Below are 22,536 nucleotides of genomic sequence, written 5' to 3'. Positions count from 1 at the left end.
GGTTCAAGCAAGATTTTAAAAGGTGATTGTGTGTACACAGTATTTGGAAGCAGATGGAATCTTGCCCTATGCACACAGAGGCTGATTTTGTACCATTCAGCCTTTCCCTATCAAACTGTCATGGTACAGAAGGTACCCAGGGCAACAATTTTTGCTGTTTCAGCATCAATCAACTTGCAAAAAATTTAGTTTTTGTGACAAGATTAATTTTCTATAAACCTGTGTTGGGTGCAATTCTCAGATTATTCTGCTTTAACTGTGGTTGATTGAATATTGTTCCAGCTGTTTTTTTATTTTGCTTAGCTATAAAGTCAAGCCTGTGATTACTATTTTTAATCATGGAGAAACACCACATTTTTGCCAGTCCTCTACAAGTTCCCTGGTATTTTAAGGCTTGCTGCGAACTTGCCTGGATTTTATTTATTTCAAAACATTTACATGCAAATTATGCAACTCTGGGCCTCAGTTTGGGCACCACAGTAATACAGATTCACAAATGAGTTATGCCAAAGATTTCTCGCTTACTGACCTTGTCTGGGGGTGAGGAGCAAACACACAGGCAGCTATTTTGACTCCTGTTTTTGAAGACAACAATTCTGTCTTTGTTTGAGCTCATGGGAGCCATAAATTACTTTTGTTGTTTTGTTTGTTTGGGTTTTTGTTTTTGTTTTGGGGGGTTTTTTTGTTTGTTTGTTTTTTTCCCCATAAAGGAAAAAGAACATTTAACTTTATTTCCGCTTATTCCAGGAGTAAACTAACATTTCCAGAATTAGAAGTCTATAGAGAGATTTAGGGACTAAAAAGCAGTCAATACATTCTGGAACCACAATGGAATATCCTAATATTCATGAACACCAACACTAAGGTCTGGAATATTACTTTCTTCAGCCAAACTGAAAAGAGCTCATAAAGTTCTCATAATATTAACCTTCTGAGCCCACTCAATGGCTTTTTAATATAAGGATTCTCCACTCCATCTTTCACCTACAGTGTGCTCAGCCTTGGACATCAAACTGATGGTCCTTTTCATTCCCCACAGCTCAGAAAAGGCTCCAGCACAGAGGCACCATAAATAATTTAACACAATTAGCTGACTCTGCTGAGCAGAGAAGTCAAGGCCTGAGGTTCTGTGCTGTGTATTCCAGAGTGAACTATTCCCTCCCTCGAGAACACAGTTCTTTTCAGGGAAAAACACAGGTGACCTGCAGGATAACTTGTCTGCCAGCACTGCTCTTCAGGAAGAGCCGAGTTTCCAGCTCCATCTCCTTAAAATTCAAAGACAAAACACCAGCAGCTGTGATGAGCAACAGTCACAACCCCCTGGGTGCAGTTTTCCTCTGTGGTGTATAAACCAGGCCATAATAACCTTCCTCACAGCCAATGTTTCGCTACATAAATAATTCTTACTCTTGGCAAGAGACAGCACACGCTGGAAACACGTGTCCAAAACTGGAGAGTAAACCTGTACATCCTCTTCCCATTCATTCACACTGCTCCACTTCCCTTTAACAGGCAGCCCAAAATGAGGAATAAAAATATGGGGTTTTTAGGTGTATTGTGAAGTTGTGAGATATTCAAGTCCCACACTGGGACTGGGTATCAGGGACTTTTTCGGTTGGATAAAGGAAATATAAAAATTCCTAAAAATTAAAATCTTCCGGGGTCATGTGAGAATTTTGTACACAGGGGGTTTCTCTTTTCTCTTTGGGCTAAGAACAAAGGAAGATCCACCACTTTTGACAGAGGATGTCCAGTGGCCAATTGGAAAGAAGGGAAAGCCCCTTTTCAGAGAAAAAAAAAAAAAACAACATTTTTAGGCAAAAATGAATATATTAAGGTTATCTGAAAAAGGTGGGGATTTTGTGAAACTATAAAATGTATGGATTTTAAACTGAAGGGGTCTTTTTCCCTGGAAATCACCCACCCCCATCCCTCTGTGCCACTGGAGGGCATGAGGGAGAGAAATTGGGAGTGAAGTTGATCCCAGCCAGGAAAAAGGCAGAGGGGGAAGGTGTTTTTAAGATTTTCTTTTATTTCTCATTATCCTGATTTGATTGGTAATAAATTGAACTAGTTTCCCCAAGTCAAGTCTGTTCTGCCCATGCTGGTAGTGGCTGAGTGATCCCCCCTGAACTATCTGAACCCATGAACCTCTCATTGTATTTTTTCTCTTCTGTCCAGCTGAGGAGAGCAGTGACAGAGTGGCTTTGGTGGGAAGGTACAAAGATGGCAATAAAGAGGGTCAAGAAATGGCAGAAGAAAGAACAGATGGTAGTGCTTTCTGAATTGTACCTCAGTAATATAAGTGTGTAACTAATAAATGGCAGAGTCTTCTGTTGGATTCCAAATTTTAGATATGAGAAAAGAAAGTGCTAGGTTTAAACAGCAAACCTGGAGTCACAGAAGCTGGGGAAAAACCCTTTTTAGTAACTTCATCGCTGTGGATTCTTCCTGCCTCCTCCAGCACAATGGAAGAGACTCCCTGCATGATGTTATCACATGCCCTGCCCAAGCCAGAGAGACCATACCCTGATTTGAACAACCCATGCAGAAGACCCATTGTGTTTTATCTCTCCTTTTGTGTTACCTGTCCCCCCCTTGTGAAATCCCCCAAGTTAAAGTGGGTTTTTCCCGTGAGAAGTAATTCCTAAGACCCCAAGATTTGTCAAACCTGGTTTTTCCCTTACCTCATCTCTGAAAAGCCCCCTATTGTAACAGAAAGAATAGGCAAGCCCCCTGTTGGAAATGTAAACCTTGAACCCTTTAAATATGAAGCTGTGAACCCAATAAAGGATTCCAGTTTTCTGCCTCCACTGACCTCCACAGTCTTCTACATCAGTTACGTCTCNTGAAAAAGGTGGGGATTTTGTGAAACTATAAAATGTATGGATTTTAAACTGAAGGGGTCTTTTTCCCTGGAAATCACCCACCCCCATCCCTCTGTACCACTGGAGGGCATGAAGGAGAGAAATTGGGAGTGAACCCTTTAAATATGAAGTTGTGAACCCAATAAAGGATTCCAGTTTTCTGCCTCCACTGACCTCCACAGTCTTCTACATCAGTTACGTCTCACACCTGAATTTTAAAGGCCTGAGACAACAGTCTTTCTGTGACAAATACACTTAATCTGACTGGGAAGTGACTGCTGTGAGGGAAGAGAGGGGGCTGTGGCAGAGACCTGAAGCTGTGAAGGTCAGTGTTGGTTAACTCAGCCTCTCTAGGAAACCTCAGCATCCACCCGCACCGTCGTGTTTTAACCGTCTTGATGTAACGAAAAAAAAATAAAATAAAATTGAAGAAACACGCAGAGAATTTGAAAAAAAAAAAGTTGGAAAAAACCCTGGCTCACCTTGCCAGTGATGTTTGTAATCACACATCCGTGACAGGGCAATCATCATGGCACAGTAGAGAGGCAGGATGGCTGCACAGAGCCTCCAGCTCTTGCCCCGGCCGCTCTCGGTGAAGCAGTGCAGCTTCCCAGCCAGGTAGAAGGTGGTAAAGCCAAGGCCTGAAAATGCAACTGATAAAGAAAAAACACATCACTACAGGGTTTTTTTTTTTATCACAGCACAGTACTAACCCTCAAGGTCCTTTAAGGTCTGACAGCAGGATTCCTCTGCTGCAGAGAAGGGTTGGACATTCCAGGGTGATAATAAAGTTGAGAAGACCCATCTGCAAAAAACTGAGGGAGCTTCATGATTTAAATGATGATTCCCATGTAACCATATCAATGATGCTGTTATAACTTAGTGTTTTAAGAGGATGCAGCAAACTGCCTTCTTGCTTTGTTTTGTTTTTTAATAAAGCAATCACGACCTTACAACCTTTAACAAAACCCCATTTTTGAGGGGCTGAATGGGAAAAGACACATTTTCCACAAGATCCAGGACACACTTATATTCTCCACAGCAGGGGTGTTATCAGTGTAGCAATGCAAGCAACCAGGCAAGTGAACACTGCAAAGCAAATTGACTTTCTTCTCATCCACACTCAGCTTTCACATCGTCTGACACGTCTGCAAACCCTGTGGTACCTCTAGACATTCACCTACGCAAGAGAAATTTAATTCATTTTTTTTTCCCCTTCAGCAATTTGCCTTCTTCCTCTGGGGGAGACATCAGCTGTGAAAAGAATGCCCAATTTTATTTGCACACTAAATGAAATGTTTAAGCAAATTTTTTAACTCGAGTCACAAAAGCTTTTTCAGGCTTCAACTTTCAGCACATCTTTCCTGATTTTAGACCTACTCAAAAACGTCAAGGTTCGAAGCAGAAAAAGATTCAGACAGTTTGTACTGTAATTGAATTACATTGAAATGAGATTTTTTAGGTTCCATTAACCTGTTTCTATAGAACATGCACAACTGGCAGTGATGAGAGAACTCAGGCCTCAAGTTTCTGTACTGAACTTCTTCCTTGCTGTGGCTCCTCACCTTCCAGAGAGATACTGGAGATATTTTTTTATTATTATTATTTTTTAATATGCATTTCTATTTCTTGAAAGAACCAAACATTTGAATTTTTTTTTCCTGTAGGAAAATTAGTGCTGCAGCTGAACATGTGAGACACATCTCTTTTCTTCAATCACAATGACAAATTTCATACTCAATTTTGCTTTTGACTGCAGAGATCAAAAATTAGAACGTGAGCACACAAACCACAGAGAGCAAAATCATAAATATTTATCATAAAGAATCTGAAATATTTTTTTTCTGATTACCTTTATACTTTCAATCTTTGTGATATCTAAGCAACTCTATAAGAAGTAACAGGTGGTATATTTATCCAACCATTTGAAATCTTTTTTTTTTTTTTTCTGACTATAGTTTTTATCTTTGTTATATCTGAGGAACTCTATAAGGGGTAATAGGTGACATTCATAACACATAATATATAATTCTGTTCTGGTTCTGCTTTCAGCCAGTGTAACTGTAAAATCACTACCAGTGCTGGGTCAGATGTAAATCTTTCTTTCTAATCTGATCAAAACCTTCACCTCAGGTTCCCAAATGTCAGGTGGGTAAAGCAACCCCTTTGTGTTCTGCTGATAAATCCATGGGAGGGTCATTTTTAGCTGCCAATACACCAGAGTGCTTTCCAAAGTTTGTATTCCACAGCCTGGATGCAACTACTAAAGATTTGCATTTCATCTTCAAACACCCAAATAAATCACTGCCCTGCATGGCTGCGGTGGAGCCAGACAGAATGCAGATTAATCATCAAACCAGCACACCAAATATGTTGTTTTCTAGATGGTTTTTCAAGCACTGCTGATTCCATATTTGTCAGAAGACGGTGGGAGGCAAACTTTGAAATGTTAACAATCCTGAATAAATAAAAGATTTCTTGCAGACTGGGCCACCTTCCTGTGTACAGACCTTTGAGAGCTGTGCAAACCTGCTTTACCTTTCAGGCTGTTGAACAAGAAGAAATAATTTCTTCTGACATTTCAAAGAATTCTTGAAATGAATGTATTTTCCTAAAAGTAGCATGTCATGCACAGAAAAAGGCTGTGAGGTGCACAGTCAAAGCTCCAGGCTATACCCACCATGAAAAAAATTAATTTATGACACTAACACAGCTCAGAAAATTTGAATACCCTCCTCCTTTTTCAAACATCCTCTCCAACTGTTAGTACCCAGTGTAGACTGACCTAAACCAACAAATTAACATTTCTTCTTGTGCCTCTCACATGTGTTGTATTAGCCATGACAAAAAACAATTCTGCTCTTGTCTGTGCTCTTCCTGTTGCACCAGGTGATTTTTGTGGCCTTGTCTTTTGTATCAAAAGTCTGCAGTTCTTTACAGGGTTGGTTTTGGGGTGGGGTTTTTTGGATGGCTAATAAAACACATTCACATCTGTGTAAGCAGACACAGGGGTTGCCCATTTTGCAGACTTCTGGAACTAGAAACACATCTAAACTCACCTGAGAGTGCAAAGACAGGATTTTTTGCATCATTCCATCTTCCAGTTGAGTAAATGGAGTGACCCAAATGAAATCTGCCTTGGATATGCACTATCAAATGAATACTTTCAAATATTTCTTCTCAAGAATTACTTTTGTCTTTGTGTTTCCATTTTTCATCTCAGGTGGTTATTATTATTTTTTTAGATCTTCAGAATTAAAATCTGAAGACAGCATTCCCAGGCAGAAGAATCAACTGCTCTGTGGTTTCATTTTCAGGCAATTCTATAATGCCTTGCAATTTAGAGGGCTTACAGAAATACTGCCCAAACTATAAACTAGGTGTTCAGTTCAGACACTCATATTCAGGGTTACCAGCATTTACCAGGCAATTTTATTAGCAATTTTCAGTAGCAGCAGGTTTAGCTAAAGGGGCTTTAGAGAAAATCTGGTGATATTTAAAAAAAAAAAAAAAAAAAAAAAAACCACAACAAAAAATCCCCAGAATTTGTGGGGTTTTTTTATCAGGATCTGCCACATTTCCAGGAGGAGGTGCTCAGGAAGGAATATGGAAGTTCAGGAGACTTGCACAAGACAAAAAGGAGGATTTTGTCTTAGATGCCCGATGTGTTCCTCTGAACCAAAGGTCAGGAAGAGACTCACAACCACTCCTCTAGGGGAATTTACACCTAATATAAGATGGAAAAAAGTAATATAATGATGCTCCAGCTTGTGGCTATGGAACTAACATCTGCAGAGATGCAAAAATTCACTCTTCAAGAATCCTGGGCTTAAAGGTGCCATTTACCCTGAAGAATTGGGCAATTAGTAGAATATATATGAGTCCTTTTTCTAAAAGCTAAAGTCAGTATCTCACTGTATCACCAAGGAAATGCAAATGCACACACACACATATCAAATGCCCTAAATTATTACATGGTGCCATAATAAAAATTATCATTTTGCATAAGAAGATTCCAAAGATGCAGCAAAGCAACGCTCTTCATCTACAGAAATAGTTCTAAGATGGTTTCTTCCAGAAAGAAATTAAGACTGTTTATAGAAAGGAGGCAAGACCACAACATAAAATGCCAACCAGGTCTCTTTGGAGACACTCACATAGAAGGAAATAAGAAAATCGGTCTGATTTAGTTTAAAACAATTTTAACACAACGTAGATGTTGATGCAAATTCCAGACACAAATATTTAAGTTATCTGAAGCGGTGAAAGAGGAGAAAGGAATGACTCAAACATACAGTAAAGGGAAATGAGATATTTCAAACCATTGGTGTAGCTAACTCCAATCAAAGTACCAACACTAAGAGTTGCTGGACAGAGGAAAACCTCTCCTAAGAAAAGCCAGGGCTTGACAAAATGCTGTATATTTTGTGAACTGTCATTGAACTGTTCTCTCTAAATAAGCCAGCTGTGGTTTCTTAAGAAATTAACAGAGATGAAGGGAATTTTGGAATGAAAAGGAAACATTTAAGTCTTACAGGAATAGGTGCCATGAAGTAACTTAAAGGAGATAAAAGATTATACCATATTGTTGCTTGTGGCATGTAAAAAACTGCTCCCTCTTGGGCATTGTGATTATTGGAGTAAATAAAACTACATTAGAATCAATTGTTCAGGTTGTTTTATCATATTCTTTAAAAAAAAAAAAAAAGTTGACAGCATCTGGAGACACTGCAGGCCCCATCCTGACACTGATTCTCTCCTGACAAGGGGTCTAGGTGAGATCTGTACAGACCAAATAATTACCAAGTTAAAATGCAGAAAGTGAGAAACTGCGAACAAGAATCTGATCTAAAGTACCCCAAGTAAATTATTCATTAAAAAAAATGCAATCGCTTTTGTGAGTGTTTTCTGAAAATTAAACTACCCCACGAGGATCTTCAGCTTCTCGAGTTTTAATGGATGCTTTGCTAAGCACACAATAAATGTCTTTTTTTCCACTAAGCAGTTTTTGAGCTGAAGAAAAAAAACCCCTCAACTTACTTAAGTGGCATCACATTATAAAACTGCAAAGCAACCATTCAAATGGTCTATATAAGAATCAGACAAAATGATCCATCTCTTTGTCTGTAATGCCTTAGACTTGCAGTGATTACTCTATATTTTCCAAATGCAAACACATGCTATTCATCTCTGGAATTGCACAGCAGCCTACTGTAATTCCTGTAGCTGGGGCTGCTGGCAAATGTTTTCAGTCTCACACTGTTCAAAGAACTGAACTATTTATCTTTCTTGAAGGAAAAAGTATGATACCAAATGAGGGCATAAATTTTAATGCTGGAATTCAACTCAAAGAACATTTTATAGAAGTACAATTCCCAAAGAATGTGTTTTGAGCTTATTATCACAGGCAAAATATTTTTCTTGTTTTTTTTTCCAAGTGGGACAGTCAATCACCTTCCCTTTGGCTTAGCTTTATTAATTTCTCTTCACAAAGAAAGACAGTTCAGCAGAAGCAACATGAAAAGCACATCACAAAATACAAATGTATGCAGGGACTTACTTGGGAAACAAAAAAAGAGTTATTGGAGACAGAGATGGGTTAGAACAAAAACAGACCTATATTATCTGAAAAGCAAGAGTGTTAGTCAGTAGGTTGTTTTTGCAGGACTGTCCCAGTGAATTCTTGTGAACATTTTTTAGGTTATTTTCTGATATATTTTTAATACACTTTTCAAGACACTTCATTTTACCTGAAATACCTGAAGTGGTCTCGGGGTGCATCTCATTGCTACCAATTAGAACTAAGTTTTGATTTGTTCAGTTAATGGTGTTATTTACAAAAAATCCTAGAGGTGAACCTGCTCCACAGCCTACTTTGCCATTTCTGTTGACAGAAACCTTGAACAAATCCCCTTTCTCTGAGAACATGGTAAAGAAAAGCCCAAACCAGTTCAAGATTCATAACTTTGAAGAGAAGGGCTCAACACTCAGACAGTAACTGAAGAGGCCTTAGTATGCCTCATAAGATATATGAGCCTGCCCTGTAAATGCAGCCCTAATCATACAAATGTACCACACCAGAAAAACCCCTTTCTGTGCCCAGGACTTTTTTAACTCTTCACTCACTGCCAATATCTCAATGCTTCTCAAACACACTCGGTCAAATCAGGTCCAACTAATGAATTTCCATCAGATTTGATAAAGAATGACATCAGGATGGAACTGATCCTTGACCACCCCCACAATGGTGCTGCCCTGGTGTGGTCCCTGGCTGACACATTCTTCTCCTTACAGGCAGCAGGAAGATCAAGTGCTGGCTGAATTTGTTTGTTAGACCAAACACGCATCCCTTTATGAAATAGGAGTCCTGATACTGGACCTCCAGTCTCCTGAGAAAAAAAAAAAAATCAACTGAGATAAGAGTTGCCAGGTTAATTCAAAGAGGTCAGTGCTAATTAAACAGCTACGACCTGCCAATGATCAATAATCAGAGAATACATTTCTCTTCCTGCCAGAACTCAGCCCAAACACAACATCCAGCCACCAGCTCTGGGTCATTGTCTCTCCAGCTCCAATACAAATTATGGTCATGGGGCATTTATGAGATACCCAACTACAAATAATCCCTGCCAACTGCAATTTTTTCTTTTCCAATTCAACCTTGGAATATACCAAGTCCCATCCACTGGGATCAGGGTAACTTCTTGCTTCCTTTGCCATACATATGGCATGGAGCAGCCTTGATAATGGATCATATCCTACTTGTCATTCCATTCACCCTGCCAAGTACCTGTATCATTTGTCTAGGGATGGGCATTTAACTTAAAATTTACTTGAAGGAAATTGGCACAATCATCCAGACCAGCATATAAAATACAGTTAGAAGACAATCTGAAGTACATCTTCATGGATGGAAACTTTTTAACAGTGGAGGATCAGGATCTCGACATGGTGCAGTGATTTTGCTGGATTATACCACTGTTAGTACTGCCTGCAAATAATCCCCCTGAACACTTCCAGAATAAACCAGGGAAACCCCAAAACCATGCACAGCCAGAGCAGTAAGAGTTATACAGAACATCTCTGCTTCTCTTTTCATGCTGTGAGACACAGCAAAATGTTATTTATTCCTGCAACACTGCAGAATGCAGAGCAATGAAGCCTGATCTATCCACCATCTGCAAGAGGAACTTATCATTGAGGGCTTTATGTAAAGAAGAAGAGCTTGGGGAGGAAAAAAAGGTAAATGATTTAAAGTTTTGTTCAACTACACCTCAGGTATCAAAGTAAAGCAGGACACCAAGGGGTGAGTGGCTGCACAGTGGCATTATTCTGTCACTGAACTCAATGCTGGGCTCCAGACTTCTAAAAAACTCTCTGGAGAGAATAAGGGACTCTAAAGTTGGGCATTTTCAATTCAGTCTAGATCCCCTGAAGACAGCAAAACTGAAGTTGCTCTCCATTCTGGAGTACACAGCACATCTGGGATTAATCTCTTTAATCATGTAAAGAAAGAGGAGAAAATATCCAGGTAAATAACAGCATAAAAAAAAAAGCTGTTGTGTTGAATAACTGGGGTTGTTCAGCATGAAGAGAAGGCTCTGGGGAGACCTCATTACAGCCCTGCAGTATCTTAAGGGAGCTCATAAAAAAGGAAGGAGAGAGGCCTTAAATCCAGGCAGAGTGACAGGACAAGGAAAACTGAACTCCAAGGAGATCATCCCACAAGCCCCTCATGAATTCCAACAGCCCTTGTTATTGAGGACTGAGAGGTAAACATGTCATAGAGCAGGTAAAAGCATTAAACACAACCATTCCTGGTTGTGTTTCTTAATTCAGCTCCTCAGAGTTTTAATTAACAACCCAATAAGCCCCACAGGAGATTTTATTTTTTCTTTGCCTATCTAAGAAATCCGTTTCTTATTTCCCTGGATTCTTTTATAAAAGGGTGAATCATCTCAGTGAGACGGTGCCATACAGCTGTTAATTAAGAGATTTATCTTGAAAATAGGGGAGTAGCAGCAATTACTGCCAAAAACCTGTGGCTTGTAGCTCATTTGTTACTTAAAATCCTCACTTTCAACTGAAGGAAGTATGATTATCCTCCATGAAATTGCTAGCTAAAGATAATTAACAGTTCAAACTTAGATACCCAACTATAATTACATGTACTGAAGTAATATTTTGTATGAATTATCACAGGATAGCAAACAATTCTATTGAAATTCAGTAATTTCTTCACTCCGAAGCACATAATTCTAATTTTTCAAACAAATGAATGGCTTTTAAAAATGTAAAAATATTTTCATTTTTACAGCTGACTAATTTTAATTATTTAGTGGAAAAGGGGAGGAGGAACTACCTGTCCCCTCACCCTGATGATATAATATTTCCCAATCAGCTTTATTCTTTTTAGTGGCACAGCAAGAAACACCACAAATACTACACTCATTTAATTAGTGCTTCATCGAGCAAATCTGGTGTGAGCATGAACTGCATAATCAGCTTTGATATCACCAGAGGAGACAACTCCTCAGGGGGAACACAACACTGAGTGGAGCAGTCAACTGCCAAGATAAAGAGAAAATAAAATATTAGCCAATCAGCCAGTCAACAGCAAAGGGGCTGGGTTGTTTTAAGAACTGTTGCAGTGGTTTTTTCCTGCCTAAAATGACAACTCACACCAAGGAGACCCCTGGGTTGACTGTCACGGACTTTATGACTGGTTTAGAGAAAGAAAAAAAAAATAAAAATAAAAAAAAAAAAAAATCAAGAGATTTCGCTTCTTCTCCCAAAAGACAGAAACCTAATCAAGGAGTAATCTTTAGAATTCTTTCTGCCTAAATAAGTAGAGTTTTCCTAGGAGGAATAGGACACATCCAAAAAAATGCAGACATGGGGATGTGAACGAGTTATGAGGACTAAAATTGTCAGAGATAAATAAACATTTCCAAGGTATACCATGGAACATTTTTGGTAACAGCATCAAGGCCAGAGCCATGAATATTCATATCCAAATTGTAATCCTGCTTCTCATCTTTAACTCCTGCTCATCACCTACCCTACTGCAAAGAGGCATTCTCTGAGCACAGTGATACTCTGTTCTCATCCAGATTCCAGCCTCCCTGCCACACTAAACAACACCAGAAAGTGATATTATATTCCATTGCTTGATAGCACAAATAAATACCTTTTAACCGTTACCTATTGACCATTTTGTTATTTACATCAACCAGTAGTTCCATTTTTCCAGACAGGATCTTGCTGCTTTCACCCACATAAACTTACTGAGTTCAAGCAAGTCATGAAGGAACATTTCCAGAGCAGGGAACGTGGAGAACAGAATAAAAAATAACAGAATATTTCAGTTGGAAGGAACCCACAATTATCATCTAGTCCAACTGCCTGACCACTGCAGGGCTGACCAAAAGTTAAAGCAAATTTATTATTTATTTTATTTATTTTTAAATTTATTTTATTTATTATTATCCTGTTGATAAGGACCTGCTTCCAGTCAGAACCTTCCCTGGCACAGCTTTGAATCATTCCCACATGTCCTGTCACTGGACCCCAGGGAGATCAGCAAAGACAGGCTAATACAGTAAAGAATAAACTGGTTTATCATACGAGAGAGAACTTCTTGCATGGCCGAGCAAGTGATGTATTAAATATTCAGTGATATTTAGATACTTTTAAAAATACGATTTATTATGACTCACTGGTCATATTAAATCATATTTAGTCCCCAGTGTCTATGGAAATGCTATGGTAACATAAACAGCTGGTCAACCATTCTGATTTTCTGATTAATTCCCTCAGTAAAATAATCCAAAGATTTTTTTCCTTTCCCCCAGCTCCCCTGCAAGTAATTTTTTTAAGACCTCCCATGCTATTATCCACTGGCAGTTTCATCCACAAATCCAACTTGCATTGCCTTTCAACACAACCAGAAACTTCCAACAGAACCATTCTCCAAAAGTTTCTAGCTGCTTAAACAAAGTGTAGGAACCCCAGACTGAAAGACTTCTAAACCCACTGTCTTAGTTCAGACTGAAACAAAGACAAACCAAGTGTCTCAAATCACCAGACAAATCCACTGATTGCAACAAAGCTGTATTAGTTATACAAATATTTTGCATAAATATTTCTCCTGTAGGTTTCATTAGATGAAACACTGAACATTATTTGCTCACTCCTCTGCAGAAGGAAGTGGGAAAAAAAATTACCTATTTACTTACCTATAATAGATTGTGATTTCCATGTAGAACTGACAGTAACAGCAAAATCCAAATGAGGCTTTCTGTAGATTTTTTTTTCTTTCTGGCATAAATAACATACTTGATTTCCTGTATTTATCTCATAGCTTTTATCTCAAGACACTTTTAATATCCCCTTGTTTTCAAGAGACTTAAATTAATGTTTTCAGAAAACACTGTGACTGAGATTTCTGCCATTTGATAAATCAGTCAGCCACCTCTGAAGAAAGGTGCCCAGCATTTTAACTTTATCATTCCATTTCAAGGCTTTTTATTGATCTATTTTTCTTGGGCTTACAGCAGAATTGCACTTGGTACTCTTGTTTTTATTGAAATAATTCTGGGTTGACTCAGGGTTATTCCATTATGAATAACAGCAGTAACTGCTCATTCTGTTGTAGCAAGCTTAAATGTATATAAGGAAATTTTTTCTTTGGAGTTCCCTCGTCCTTTCATTTCATTTCTTTCATCAGAACACGATCTTACATGAATCAACTCTATCACTCTTGCTGCTCAAAAGGGTTTTGAGGCAGCAAGTAGCATTGGGAGACTGATCACCCATCCCAGCTCATGAAGCTGACAACCCTGTGGAGTTTTAAAGTCCCCTTGGAAACAGGATGGTTGGATTTACTTCCAAGCAGCTCCAGTCTAGCCAGAAGGCTCTCATACATATTCTGATTTATGTCTCCACAGATGTGAAGAAACTGCCCTACCAAGATGAAGAGCAAGGACTGCTTTTGGGAGTCCTTACTGATCAAAATGTTTCACAGCTGAAGGGACTGGGGGCAAATTCCCACACAAATATCAGCTTCTGGTTCTCAAAACAGGAATTCTGACCAGTCCTGCGATTCTCTGCTTTCCTCTTTGCAGAGAAGGATAAAGGGATATCCTTCCTTGACCTGAAATTAAAGTTGGAAGAGAGCAAAGAAATGTGCTTATGCAGTGAATGCAATGAACATGCAACCAAGCCAAGGTTTTGCTTGGGCTATTTACCTCCTTCTCATCCAAGCCTGTCCTACCTCCCAAGTGCTGCCTCAGTCAGCCCACTGTTGAGGTGATCCACCTTAAAGAAAACTCCAGCCTGAAAGATACATCACTAAGGAAGAGCTAAAAACACCCCTGATTTAGAAACATCTCCATATTTGGGTTGTTTTTATACAGAAACGCCACACAAACCCACATAGAATGGATCCCGGAGTGTGATGTGTGTCAGTGCTGTGCTGCAACGGGAATTTCAAGGAATCTCAATATTTGCCAGTGCTGGAGTGAGGCTCCTTCCCCAAAAATGGTCAGAACCTGATGTGCCAGCCTCCTCTGAGTTACCAGCCATCCATTTTTCAATCAGACTTGAGCTTTCTGCCCCATTTCACTGCAGAGAAGAGCTGTCACCGCAGTTCGCAGATGAAAATTGATCTTTAGATCTCTGGTGTGACTCCAAGTCCTTTTAACTGAAAAGGTCAGGCAGAAAAACAATGATCTGATCTTTAGATACAGCTGAAGTCTACAGCTTCACCATGAAGTCTTCTGCAGGCTGGGAAATCAAGCATATACCTTAAACTCAGCTTAAAAAGTTGAAGACAGGCAAAAGAAAAGGAAAAATCAGACTGTGAGGTAATTAAGCTTCTTCCCAACACAAATGAAAGCAATTTGAACAGCTATAATAACCAAGGAACAGCAGTAACTGCTGGAAAAACTGGTTTCTTGAAGTTAAACTCAGAGATTTACTCATATTTCCAGTTCATTTTCTTTAACTTCAGCTCTCTAGCTTTTGAAGAAGAACCATGCTGGCCCATAGAGTCATTCACTGTATTCCTCACTAATGACTCAGGATTTAAGAAGATTCCATGTTTTTGCTTCCTCTCCTCTGAAGTCTCACTCTACTCTTCCTGCATGGTTTGGCCTCCAGATCAGGAAAAACAAACAAACAAACAAAATGAAGAGCACACATAGATCCCTCTTTGGTATTCTGTGTGAATCACAAATTACAGTGGATTGTAAAACAGCAAATCTCAGTCCTGAGACCAAGAAAGCAACAGGCTCAACTGACATAATTCTGATTTTTCATGCAGTCTTTAGTATTGCTAAATAACATTTTACTTTCAGCTTTTCTTCGAGAAGGTCTGATGAATTTTTCTAGAGAGCAGAGAGCTGTAACACGTCATCCTTCATCTGTTTTAGTCACTTTAATGAAGAAGGCTGGGTGCTGGTGAGGGGCAAAGAGCTCTTACCTGGCTTGGCAGCAAGCCTACTGTCTGCAGAGGAAATGAGGGAAGGATAAGGGCCTTTCTTCCCACCTTTGGTAAATTCTCACACAGATAAGTGGCAAGCACTGGCAAAGATGGATAACATACCTGCATGGCTCTATCTTTTCACAGCAAAGATATATTTTCATAGAAGAAAATAGCCAGAGAAACAGCCACCTTGTTTATCACAACGTGCATTATAGCTGCTTGAAAACCTGGCTCCTGAGCCAGTTTATACTTAAACTAGTGAGAGCTTGTGGGAATTAACTGTTGATTCTTGGCAAAGGATGAAGAAGAGACATTCAGCGTTCACCTTCTCTCTTCTGGATAAGGGAACTGGTTCTAAAGTTGGGTAAAGTGCCATTCCTGGACAAGGCAAGGGATGAGGTTGATGATGTCCACGGTCATTTCCCCCACTGCCACCTGTTTTCCGTGACAACCAGCAAATCCAAGCACCAACAGGACTGCTGGTTTTCTAGCAGAGACTTTTTGTTCTGTGAAGAGCCTTAATAAAGAGCAGTCCTAAGAAGCCAACTTAGAAAGTCCACTTGTGGGAAATATGTCAGTGTCGAGGGGGAAAGGTAGAGCAGGAATATCTGTAGGATTTGGGAGCGGACCTTGCTCATAAGGAAGAAACATTTCTGAGGTGAAAAAAATCAGCTGGGATTCCTCTGTCTTTATTCAGAGAAAGGATGAGGGAACTCTAAAGAAAAAATTTCCTTACATACATTTAAGCTTGCTACAACAGAATGAGCAATTATTGCTGTTATTCATAATGGAATCTGGCTACTGAAAGCAGGAAATTACTCTTCAGGACCGGCCTGAGGATCTAATCCGATTTATTATGCCAGAAGAAAAGGGTAACCAATTACTTTTCTCCTACTGCTGTTTGTACTTCCTTTCTTAGGCCATCACTACTCTTATAAAGTGCACATCCTCCTTTTAATACAAACAGAATCTACAATGTGTAACATGCTCCACTGGCAGTGTTTTCCTTAACAGCCTATTAAAGTGCACAGTAGGTGTTAAGAACCTAATTCCCAGACCACTGCTCCCGTTAACCCTGTTTGCTGAAAACTTCTTTGATGTAGTAATGCTGACTGTTAAGAGATTAGAATTCTTCAGGCAGTGCAGTTCTGGCATAGTTTTTTTGAGCAGAGCAAGATTATGCTGGAAATGGATGTTTACTTTGATTTGTGACCAGTTTATACCTGCAAAGGCTCATCCTGAACAATGAAACTGGGGAAAATCAATTCTTCAGGATGTTACAACCACTTACAACCATGACAATCTGGCCACTGCAAACTTCAGCTGCAATTGCACTGACATATTACTACCTAGATTTTAATTGTATAAAAAGTGCCATTTATTAAAAAAATAAACAGTGACGGGAACTGTTTCTTTGGAAAACAAAAATTCCTTAGGAAAATGGGGTCAACAGTACATAATAGTTGGGGTTTTACATATTATTTAGCATCTTATTTGTGAGGGCTGTGAGATAAGACTAAACTATACTCAAAAGGCAGAGAAAATAATTTTCTTTTAAAAGGCCATTATTTTCTCAAGTGGACCAAGACACCCTCATTCATCAAGGAGGTAATTAAAAACATATAACATAACATAGCACTGTTATTGTCCCCACACTGATTACATTCTTCATTTCAGATTTATAATTAAATTCTCTGATTTTTCCAGCTATATTAAACAGTAATCACTACAAACCTCTTTGAGGCAATAACACGAAGAAGAAAAACAAAAACACCCACACAAGAAATAAGAGCTCTTGTATAGCTCTGTGTTAACATTCACTCTGGAACTGTACAGACAAAATTGAGATGTTACCACAAAATAATTTCTTCAAAACTCTACTTTTTTTTTCCATGTAAAAAGAAATCTCTAGAATCGATAAAGATTTCTCTTTAAAAAAAAAAATTAAAAAATCAATGGCACAATTTAGGGAAAAGTAAACTTTTCAAACTAATTTAGGTAATTAAATTGCAGCTACAAAAACAAAATCACAACTATTTCATTTATTTGGCTGCTAGCACTTTTATACAGAAAATGCTGATTTTTAGTTGATTTTTTTCCCCCATAAATCTCTTCTATCCAACAGGAAATTTTAAGTTCAATTATCTCTGCAGCCACTGTGTTTTTCAAGTGATTAACTTTTTATCGAGTTGGGTTTCCAGTCGTTTGATGTGAAACCCATTCATACCAACTGGGATCTTTCTTTCTGGGATCTCCTGAAGTTCAACACAGGGAACTGCAAAGTCCTCTACTGGGGGAAGTACATCCCAACTCTTCTCAGTGGCAGCCAGGAAAAGGAGAAGAGACAAATAATAAGCAGCACAGGCTCCAAGGAGGTTAAATTAAACTCTCACCAAGCCACTATTTTTTCCTCCAGTACAAAGGTACCAAAACCAGTCTCATGCAGCTTCCTCTAATCTAAGGCAGCAACCCCTTAACTGAAAAATATAGCTTAAATAGTTCTGACCAATTCAGAAATAACACATTTAAAAGCAGTCACTAAACAAAGCTGAAGCCAAGACTGGCAATTGCAGTCTGTGAGCAGAGCAAGAGCCTAAAGGGAGTTTTATCATGATAAATTAATCACTTCCTCTAAGAAAGCAAAACAGGGTCAAGAATTTGGCATTTCATTCCCACGGCATTTTTGGTGTTTCTAAATAAAATGTGTTGTGCTACTATTATTTACCCACAGTTGCTTGTACAGGGACTTCACTACTACAGAGAAGGCAGCATAGAAGATATCTGCCTGCCTAGGAGTTTGGTTTTTATTTTAACCTGAACAGCCCATTTTGCTGAACAATATTCGAAGCAATTCTGTATTGCTGAGTTGCTACATTTTTTCTAAGAAAACTTCAGGAGAGAAGCCATTCAGAGACTGTTTACACGGCAAACAGATCAGAAAACCACACTGGGGGGTTTGCAGCTGTTGCAAATCTATATTTACATCAGAATGGTCTCTTCCTTATTGATCTGAGGTATGAAACACGTCTCTGGATACACCCTTTCTCTGACAATATGCTGCCTAGTTCCTTTAATTTTTGGTCTCCTTACTGTTCTAGAAACATGTGAACATAAACAAATATTTAAGGTCTGATCTAATCATGAAGTTGTCCTGGTTTTGGCAATAAGTCAAGACTCATTCATTAAACTGTAACATAAACACATACTACTTTAGCAGCACATTTTTGCTTGCTACTGGTTGTCTGCCCTCATTTATACAGGTGAAATCCAGGTCAAAGTTTCAGTTTAAATGTGACAGGTCAGGTCTTTGCTCCTCCGAGTTAGAGCTCTGTACCCAAAACCTGGAGTCACCAACTTGGAAGGATGATCTGGGTTCATATTCTAAGCCAAAATCATCACAGTTAAAAGCTTAGGGAATTACAGCTGGCATCAAAACAGGAGTGAGTGCTCCATGCACTTTTTGATTTATGTGCACTCCTTGGCACGGGGAGAGGAAGCCAAGAAAATCATCTGTGCTCCGAAAAGGAGAACACACTCTCCTTCAGGGCAAAGGTGAAGGGACTGGAGCACAAGTGCTGAGAGGAGAGGCTGAGGGAGCTGGGGGGGCTCAGCAGGGAGAGGAGGAGGCTCAGGGGAGACCTCCTCACTCTCTGCAACTCCCTGACAGGAGGGGGGAGCCGGGGGGGGTTGGTCTCTTTTCCCAGGCAACTCTCAGCAAGACAAGAGGGCTGGGTCTTCAGCTGTGCCAGGGGAGGTTTAGGTTGGATATTAGAAAGAATTTCTTTCCAGAGAGGGTAATCAGGCACTGGAATGGGCTGCCCAGGGAAGTGGTGGATTCTCCATCCCTGGAGGTGTTTAAGGACAGACTGGATGTGGCATCAGTGCCATGGGCTGGGAACCACAGCGGGGTTGGATCAAGGGTTGGACTTGATGATCTCAGAGGTCTTTTCCAACCCAGCTGATTCTATGACTCTATGATTCTATGACTCTCCAAGTGGTAACAGGTAGTTCACAACATTTTTAAGGAGTACCCAGGGTCAGGTCAGGCCATCTGAGAGCGTCAGTGTTGTCACTCTCCCTACACATCCCTGTGTCACATCCTTACAGCACAGCATTCACAGCACCCCAGACCTTCCTGGTAAGGGCCTCATTTTGCATGGATGAGGTTTTAGATTCTGGTATAACAAACCATTTGATTGACAGCCTATCCAAGAAATGCCTTGAGAGAAAATGCTTTGAAGATGAAAATGGCTCTTGACTGAAGCCTCTAACTTTGCTTTATGAGCTGCCCGGCTGCTCTTACTGGTGATTTATTTTCCTCGTGTGTTCAAGTAGGAAACACCAAACTGCAGTGGACTACTTGGAACTATCATTCCAAGAGAGGTATTATAGTTTATGTCAGCTCTCATCCTCCCCACTTACATTTCTGCAGTCATGAAAAGAGAAAAAAAAAAATCCCTCAAACAGTAACAGAAACAACAACAAAAAAAATATATATATATTTTTTGATGCTTTTTCATGAATTCCACCACACACAGAGAACGGATGACAAATGTGAAGAATCAAACTCCTGCATTTGATGTAGTGGCAATCTTATGCTGAAGGGAGGAGAAAGGAGCCACGAAAAAAATTTTGGACTGACTTTATGACAAGAAAGTTTTAAAACACCTACATGTTAAGAAGACAGGAGGGACAGCTTTTTAAGACTGAGATAAGAAAATGCAGAATTATGGAAAAATTTACACACATGAACTATTATATCCCAAACATCCTCATTGCTCCATAGGTCTGGGAAGGTAGCATAATTGCATGCTTTCCATCATATTTTTTTCCCTTTTCAATCTTTAATCTAGTGGGGATGAGGAAACAGCAAGAAACTAAATGTATGATCACAGCTATAAACTATTCTTGATACAATAATACTGACAATCCTGGTTATGTAAATAATTTTGCTGCACAGGAGGAGCAGGGGTTAGCACTGCCAGACTGTCAAATTAAAGACAAATTAAAGGTTTCCTTCTCTGTTATGAGACTAAAATACGTGTGGATTTTAAGGCTTGTCAGAGATTTAGGTATTACAACATCAGTCTTCAAACAGCTGAGCAGTTCAAGCAGCTGCAGTTGATATTGTCCTTTTAATGTAATCAAAGCTTACAAACAAAATTTGAGACAGCTAAGTTGGTTTGTGGTTTAGAACTATAAAGCTAATCCACAAACATTTATTGCTCTCTTATCCATTTCTAGCACTCAAACAAGAAAAAAGAATCAAGATTAACTCACAATTTCCTTCATCTCATTACCCAACTTGTTCATAACATAGTTCTGCACAATTAGGCAATTTGAAGTTACTACTTTGAAAAAAGATCAGAAAAACAAATTCCATAGATACAACTTACAGTTCTCAGCAACAGAACACCAGAAGGCAACAAACAATCCTGGCCAAAGAACCCAACCAACCTCACAGTAATCAAGTTATTTTACTGATGAAAAGAAGTTTTATTAGACACTTGACATGAAACATGCTGGAAGTAAACTCTTTAAGACGGAGGAAGGAACCTTTGAAAACATCTAAGTTAATACAACTAATTAAATAAGACAGGGTTTTACATTTTTACCTAAATGTCTGTCAGGATACAGGATAAGCTGGGAATAAGTGATCAAACCATCAGACCTAAACTGAGGAGCACCTCAAAGCCAAAAGTGACAAGTAATGTCCTGCTTCCTACCTCAATGGAATATAACAAAATAAAAATGTACTATATAGACAAAGGTTGCATTCAGGGGTCTGCACTGGGGAACAGACACCCCTCAGGATCCCACTGTGTTCTGTAACCTTGAACAGGGTTTCACTCTACTGACGGTCCTGCTGGGGCTCCCAATGAAGTCAGGTGGTTCTCAAGGCAAGAAAGGCTCACAACTCATTTCCAGAAGGAAATTTCTGAGAGTGGAGAACAAAGTCAGAAGCGCAGACCCCTCCAGCAAAAATCAGATTAATTATCGAACAGCAAAAGAGCAACTCCAAAGCACAGAAAGGACAGCTTTTTACACAAGAGGCACTGTATTTAAATGAACTTACAGGAAGAGTGGATACTGGGAAAGCTTTTTCTGCCTTCAGACACCAGATCTGGATCACCTGTGCAGTGCATTTCCGAGTTCATGACTCCATCTGGAAAGCAGCGGTAAAAGAAATCGGGACGCGGTCTACAAAAAACATCATGGATATTAAAAATATAAAAGCTGTAGTAACAGATAAACCTCAAAGTGATTATTACATTTACTGCTCATTACATACAGAGTTCATTCCCTCCAGCTCTAACACAGCAACAGAAATCACAGAGTCATTTGGGTTGGAAAAGACCCTGAAGACCCCGGAGTTCAAGAGCAAACCTAACCCTGCCAAATCCACCACTAAACCATGACTGTCAACTCAAGGCCACGTTTTTTGCAGGCAGGCTCTCACAGGGAAGCTTCCAGCACAGCATGAAAGTGGGAGTTGTCTCTAAAAACACTCATGCAGGGTTGCTCTTGCCTGGTGATCAACCTTGCACAGCACCCCAGTGACAGAGCCAGGCAATGGAATGACTCACAAATTCTCACAAGTCTTGCCAACACATCCAGGACTACAACTGAGGCTACAAGGCTGGCACCAAAACAATCACCAAATTCTAATGCCAGCCTTGATGCTGACTAGTGCATTAAACAAACCTCTGAGTTTCTTGTGACCCAGCTCTGAGCTGGTTTGACTGTTGTCATCCCGATTCTGAGCCAATAACCCCCCCAGAGAAGTAAAGGGAATAATCACAGATTCAGAGACAAGATGAGCGAGCCACCAGCTGCCTTGGGGTGCAGGCAAAATGAGCAAAATGGATTCTGAATTATTTCAAAAACACTCTTAAAATAAAAGCACCAAATACCATTACTGTCAGGGCACCAATACCATAGCAGAGAGGGTTCATCAGAAACCAAATACTGCTCCCTCAATGCTGCAAAAGAGGTCAACAACAAAAGCAGCAATGGACTCTATTAAAGTCTATGAATTTAAGTCAAATATGTATTTTTCAGCTGAAACTATTCAAAATTTGATAAAGAGCCAAAAAATACCTTAAAAATCACTTTTCAGGGAGTTTTGTTTGCTATATTTTTCTGAGCCCGTCCTTCAAATTTATGCTTAAAAAAACCGGT

General features: G+C 39.4%; 1 protein-coding gene across 1 annotated transcript in view; it reads right to left on the bottom strand.

Moving 5' to 3' along the window:
• Positions 1 to 22,536, bottom strand: part of PLPP4 (phospholipid phosphatase 4) — a 52,650-nt gene that overhangs the window by 4,560 nt on the left and 25,554 nt on the right. Inside the window, exons 5-6 of the mRNA XM_017809346.1 lie at positions 21,431 to 21,555; positions 3,350 to 3,520 (exon numbers count right to left, since the gene is read on the bottom strand). Of these exons, the coding sequence (XP_017664835.1) occupies positions 3,350 to 3,520; positions 21,431 to 21,555 (296 nt within the window). The remainder of the gene's footprint in view (positions 1 to 3,349; positions 3,521 to 21,430; positions 21,556 to 22,536) is intronic.

The sequence above is a fragment of the Lepidothrix coronata genome, unplaced genomic scaffold (assembly GCF_001604755.1).
Source record: "Lepidothrix coronata isolate B3197 unplaced genomic scaffold, Lepidothrix_coronata-1.0 Scaffold25, whole genome shotgun sequence".
Taxonomy (NCBI): Eukaryota; Metazoa; Chordata; class Aves; order Passeriformes; family Pipridae; genus Lepidothrix; species Lepidothrix coronata.
This window is presented reverse-complemented; position numbering and strand designations above follow the sequence as displayed.